Source organism: Empidonax traillii, unplaced genomic scaffold (assembly GCF_003031625.1).
Source record: "Empidonax traillii isolate 1590-97213 ecotype Southwest subspecies unplaced genomic scaffold, ASM303162v1 scaffold56:size2478089, whole genome shotgun sequence".
NCBI lineage: Eukaryota > Metazoa > Chordata > Aves > Passeriformes > Tyrannidae > Empidonax > Empidonax traillii.
In genome coordinates this window covers 1,572,544-1,578,813 of record NW_020955249.1, presented here as the reverse complement: position 1 = coordinate 1,578,813, position 6,270 = coordinate 1,572,544, and the positions used below count along the sequence as shown (strand labels likewise).

The 6,270-nt window shown below is 44.3% G+C and overlaps 1 protein-coding gene across 3 annotated transcripts in view; it reads right to left on the bottom strand.

The window, feature by feature from the left end:
* Positions 1 to 701: 701 nt before the first annotated feature.
* Positions 702 to 6,270, bottom strand: part of MAP3K9 (mitogen-activated protein kinase kinase kinase 9) — a 70,400-nt gene continuing 64,831 nt past the window's right edge. For 2 of the 3 annotated variants that reach the window (XM_027879674.1, XM_027879675.1), the window contains one exon: positions 3,971 to 4,117. In XM_027879674.1, coding sequence (XP_027735475.1) covers positions 4,096 to 4,117 — 22 coding nt within the window. In that variant the 3' untranslated portion in view covers positions 3,971 to 4,095. Of the gene's footprint in view, positions 713 to 3,970; positions 4,118 to 5,256; positions 5,262 to 6,270 lie in introns of those variants that run through there. The other variant, XM_027879672.1, reaches the window with a different exon arrangement.

The following is a 6,270-nucleotide window of genomic DNA, read 5'->3' as shown; positions in this document are numbered from 1 at the left end:
ACATTTAATCTAAATCCAGCCTTACAGTCCAAAACCAGATATTCCACAGAAGTGCAGATAATTCAGAACAAGTAAACCGCCTTTTTTAGAATTGTATTCTATAATAAGCAAGTATTACTAGGATTGTTAATATCATTAGGAGTGAGGAGACAATTTTGTTTTGGTTTTAAAATCACGATTTTGTGATGCTGAGAAGCGTACCACAGTTCTGTGTTGTACTCCAGTGGCTGCTGCAACACCCTCCTGGAAACCATAAGGAATGAATGTGCTATGGTGAGCTGGGTGTGGGTGCTTCCCCTAACTCACACAGGCTTGGGTGCACGTGTGAGGGAGGACCTGAATGCACAGGCACATACACACTTCAAAGGTATTTTATATTTCCCTCAACTTTATCCCACCTGTTGAATAACAGCCTCGGAATCTCAGTGCGTAGCTATTCCAGCCTTTCCCTACCTATTTGCTCCCTCACTAAAACTGATTTTAATTCTACATCAGAATTCCCCTCATCCAGATTAACTTCATCAATTTTTGCTTTGACGTGGGTGACCCAATGACACCAATAGATTCCCCGTCTCTCCCACGGCCCCTGCTCTCCAGCTCAGAGAAGCACCTCTCTCTCTCTCTCTCTCTCTCTCCTTGGCTACTCACCAGTTCAGCTACTCCCATTCTGCCCTTGGTCTTACCCCTGGGCAATAGGACTGGCATGCCAGACCTTTTACCTTTCGTTGTTCTTTGGTACAAAGAGGTGGTTTATTGGAGCAATGCCCAGAATATCATCTGTCTTTGTTGAATACACACAGAGGGGCATAAGAGAGGGCAAGGGCATAAGGAGAGAAGGCATTTAAAGTTGTGTCAAGTCTTGACTTGTCTCTCTCTCTCTCTCTCTCTCTCTTACCTATGCGGGAGAATATGTTATCTATCACACCTACCTGTTAGCAGAGGTCAGAAATTACTTTCCTCTCCTTGTCCTCCACTGGAGCTAGAACAACAAAATGACTGGATATGAGAAGGGTGTATGCAGTCCATAATGCCAATCAGAGGGTCATTAAATGAGATCAAGAGTTAGAAATCAGCACCGATTAGCTGTTAGAAACACCTGGTACTTCACAAAGTGAAATGTGCAGAAGAGCATCAAAGAAAAGCTTCCAGGATAAAGGCAGTTCCAGGACATACAATGCGCAAAAGCACAAGCAGCTTTAGTTCACTGGGCTCCTGTCCCCTCACTCATTTCCCTACCAGTGGATAACAGTAACATACAATGACAGTTTGGGGCTTAAGTCCATCTCTCCTGTATCATTCACCTCCTTTAGCTGCTATGTTGGCTCCTAAGTAGTGTAAAGAACTGGACTTTCTTCCTTAGGTTACGAGGACAGCCCTGTTCCTTTCTCCACCAAAAGGTATTTTGCCAGTTTTTATTTTTATGATAGCATTTCACATTATTCCACAGGAAAACTCTATGTCCACCCTCATATTCTTTTCCTAGGTTCTGCTTCTCAACCAGCATTTCCCTGCTCCTTTTATTTTGGTAAAGCTTATTCCTTTTATTTGAATCAATACTGCTTTATTTAGAATGGCATCTTTCATAGAAACTGTATTCTCAAATGCCTGTGAATAACACCAGATCATGGCCTGCATCTGGGACAAAGTACTGCAAGCAGCAAATATTGCATGGTGTAAAAACATTCAATCACACTATTTGTTTCAGCAAATCTCATGTTATTGATTCCTTACCTTTTCTGCAGCTCATAGATTTCATATCTCCATACTTTTCCTCTCCTCTCAATTGCTAGTGTTGCCCAGTTTTGTCCTTTATGAGGGTCTGATTACAGCAGAATGAAATCCTCAGGAAGGGAGATGTTCTCAATTAAAATATGTGCCCAGCCTATACTTCCAATGGGGATTTGAGATGCTAAGGTAGACAGCTCCCTACCTCGCAGTGTATCCAATCTCATTAGTTCTACCTAATTTATCTAAAGTATTGCTTATTCAGAAGAGGTTCTGAGTGTTGGTCCCAGAATATCAGCACCCATGTGTAACATGCTGCTGTAAGAGACACCAGAAGCATACACTGAAGGACAAGTACCTGCCCCAACAAGGACACTTTAAGCCCAGACTTGTCAGGGTCTCAAGTCAGTAACATCAGGCAAATGGCCACTTTTTAGTAGGAAGAGGATGAAAGGTACATTGGTGACCTCCTGGGGGGAGCACTAAAAGGGAAAATGATAGTTCTTCCCCAGTAAAGCTTCAGATCCTCTATATCCTATCCCTGTGACTACATCCCAGCCTTTGTCTCCCTGTCTCCAATCCCACTGATGCAGGGGTACCAATACTGACTTTTCCAGAGGCATCTCCTGTATGCTCGGGATTGTCCCCCTGAAATGTGAGCAAAATAGAGGACAAAATGGGAAGAAGAGCCTCTTGCATTAAGTTTTGGTTGTTTTTATATGACCAGAGAGTATGGGAACAGGGATTAAAAAGCATTAGCACATGCAGTGAAAACTAGGAACAGCAAAGACCCATGTACTCTGATCCCAGAATAATTTGGTTCCCCTCAGGACTCACTGACGTTAAGGATGGGTGGTCAGCCCTGCCCACTAGACTGTGTGGCAGATAACCACCAATTGCCAGCAGCTGGCTGAATCCCCAGATCTAGTGTGCTCAGGAAGCTCCATGCACATCTCTGAAGGGCTGGGAGACTGCCACCCCCAACACATCAGGGCACAGGAAGCACAGCACAGAGATCACCTCTGGTGGTGCACATAAGGGAACCCACAGCTTGGACTGTGTGGTCTAAGCACTGCAGTTCAGAGATGCTTTGACTCACATACAGCACTGCTAAGGGATGCTGACACTCACTGTGTATTTTTAAGTTTCAACCAAGAGAAATGCTTTATCATTCAGCACTCATGCATCTATCACTAACCTTCCTTTATTATCTAAAGCCCACAAAACTCACAACAAAATGTTTGACTGATCCCCTGGGTAGAATGCAACATTTTCTTAGGAAACAATGATCAAAACCAAAAAATAGCCTCAAATTCTGTACGTAATTTTTCTTCTTAATGGGCCATTAAAAGCTCGTTCTTGAGCTACATTAATCAGTACCTAGCTACAGCATTTCTCTCTTTCCTGGTAGTGCTGCTCTTATTAGAGCATTTTGTGCTTCCCTGTAGACCTCTAGAGACATCCAGCCATTTTGTTTTAATATTATTATCCCTGCTAATAGCTGAATACAATTGTCCAAGAGAGCAAGCTAATGTATACCTCAAGTGAAAACCATTCGTGGAAAATCGAAGAAGAGCACTGGGGCCAGAGAAGAGAATTAAGAGGCAGGACTCTAAGGCTGTACTTTCAGTTCCGCTTAGAGCTTGCTCCTTCGGAAAGATTTTTTTTACCTACTTTCACCTCAGTTTCTAAACTGTAGATAATCCATGGAAGAGGTTAGCTTAGAATATTAAAAAGTGTTTGAAAAGATCCTGGATTTAAGGTACTTAGTGCGCTCACAAAAAAGTCAGTCTGCACTTCCGTCCCCCTTAACTACACCACTTACATCTCTGTGACTCTACTCATTTCCTTTTCCCACACTCCATCTTCAACTTTTTCTACTTATAAGTTTTCCCTCCTTATTTGGTTATTATGTGCATTATTTAAATTGCACACAGAAACATCTGTAGTGGATGTTAGGAAAGCAATTCTAACAGGAAAGATAGCAAGGTGATGATGATCATTTCCCCCATAATGTATTTAAAAGAAAGGAAATGAGCACGTGGAAATGCCTGCCCCACAATTACTCTGTGCAGCTGCCAAGTATTGCTGATCCTCAGGCCACACGGCTGGAAAGGAGGTCACAGCAGTGCAGTGCTGTGGTTTCACATCCTTACTGCCAGAGTGGCTTTGCTGCCGTCTCTCAGCCATCCTGCCTGCAGCACACCAGTTTACCTCTCGTCCTTCAGTAAGTGGCTTTGCTCCTGCACCCGAGGCCAGGAACGAGGACATGCTGCCCGGCCTTGAGGAGTTAGAAGCTCCGTCCTCGTGTTGATGTGTACGTGCAGTTCCCTTCCTTGGAGGAGCACAACTCATCTCAGCAATCTTCACTTATCTGGCTCCCTCCTTGAATCTAGAGAAAGTAAAAGTTGTTGATTTTGAGATGTGCTATGGCTCCAACCACCCACAAGACGTGTAAGGGTAGCCAAAACACAATTCACAGCTCACCAAGGAAATTTAGCCACTGAACAACTTACAAAAACCAGAAGGGCTAGGAAGAAACTTTGGGGAGGTGAAAGCACATAATTTGCACATAAATTTGGATTTGAATCGTGATGTTCACTGCCAGACAAAATCAGCACAAGCCTTAGCCTCTGACTGGGACAAAAATGACAAAAGGTTAATGAGCCTCGATAGAGAGAAAAAGAAGAAAAAAAATCTGAAAAGCTGTTACAGAATCAAATGCAAGCTGCCAGAGCAAAGCCCAGTTCTGTGACGGTCATATGCTCACCTTGGTTATTATTTTGTACCTCATTACTAGCCTTGCTGATCCTATAAATGCAGAAAGTCAGCTCAGCTGGAACTAGATGTGATCTATACCAATTAGTATCCCATCTGCTCAAGAAGACACAAAATGGCACAGCTACATAAGACGCAAAACTGAGTGCTGGTAGATGAGGCTCCAGAAACGCATCCAAAAAAGTCAGGTGAGAATTGGGAAACAGAATGGGTACACACAGCAGCAAGAGGTGGTGAGGAAGGGTATACAGGAGATCATCGCTCCCGGGGTTAGCAATAGGAGATAAGGTTTCATGGTGCTCAGTCAGCAGAGAGGGATGTGCAGGCATCCTCGTGTCTGATGACTCACTCTTGACTTTAGGTGTAAGGATGCTTGGCAAAAACCACTGAAAACCCAGAGACTCCTGAGAAAGGGGGCATTTTGCAGCTTCTGAAGGCACTAGATGCGTGCTGGCAAGTCACTGAATGTCTGCTGTAAAATTCAAAATTTTCTTGGTGAAATGTAGTTTCCGCACAAGCAGCATGCACATTTACCACGAAAACGTGGTAAATTTCCTCAGGGCAGCAAGGGGCAGGAACATGGCCCACACCTACTCCCCACTGACCTGCGGCTCCCCACCTTGCCCACCAGAGCCCAGCCAATCTATTCCACAGACCCTTTATAGCATCATCTCTTCTCTGCAGGGCCCTCCTCCACCAGTGTGGTTCAGGCTGCAGAACTCAGATGGGAGTTCTGGATGTTTTCCTATCCACAGAAGCTCTTTTATCTTTCCACTGCCAAAGAGGCATGTGGATCCTGACAGGAAAACAAGCAGCAAGTCTATCAGCCAGAGACATCAGGGACACAGGCATGTTTAAGCCTCACTCCCATTCCTAGCCCTTATCTGACTCTATACTAAACTGTCAGGTCCTTTGAAGAGTCTGAACTGCTCCCTCACCCTGCTCAATGTCCAGGATCAGTGACCTGCCCAGACCCACTGAGAGCTGCCCGGCCTAACATCCGGGGAAAAGCCCCTGCCCTTTTAGCAGCTATCTCAGATGAGTGACAAGGGGTGTTGAATGGAAAGGGAGTTGTGTAACACCCATGGGGACCCTTGTGACTTGTCACCTGCTATTGCGATTCTTCCCACTTCATCTACTCTGAACTGGCACCAAGTGTGCAACATCAGAGATTGCTTCTTGTTTAATAATCATACAAGAAACTTGTAATCTGTTTTTAAATAAAGGCTGAGTACTCTGAAAGATGAGTGACTGGGGCAAGGAATATAACTAAAAAAATAAAATGAGATAGAAAATACACACATGCTCCCAGGGTCTTCCAATACAAGCTCCAAAAAAGGTTATGCAAGATGGTATTCACATCCACTTTTTGCTGTTTTTTGGAACTGCTGCATAGTCCTAGAGATAAGGAGCTTTCAGCCCTGAGATAGATGCCCTCAGCTTCTCTGGGCAGTGTCCTTCTGTTCTACCCAGGAGAGGGTAGTAAAAAGAGCATGTAATGAGATGTAATTAAAAACCACCACCACTATTCCACCTACGAGCAAGAGGAAGGGCTTCACACAAAATGTCTCCTATTCCCACAAAGAGGTCTCTGTCCTCATGACCTTTCTGAGAAGGAGCAAGAGCCCTTTTCTTATAGGGAGGAAACTGAGGGGTGCACGTGGTAACTAAAGGTTGCCAAGCTATTGCATGGCTGGGTTGGGAGCAGGTCTATGCAATGTCCTGGTTGTAATGCCCAGAAAATACATCCTTTAAGTGTACAACAGG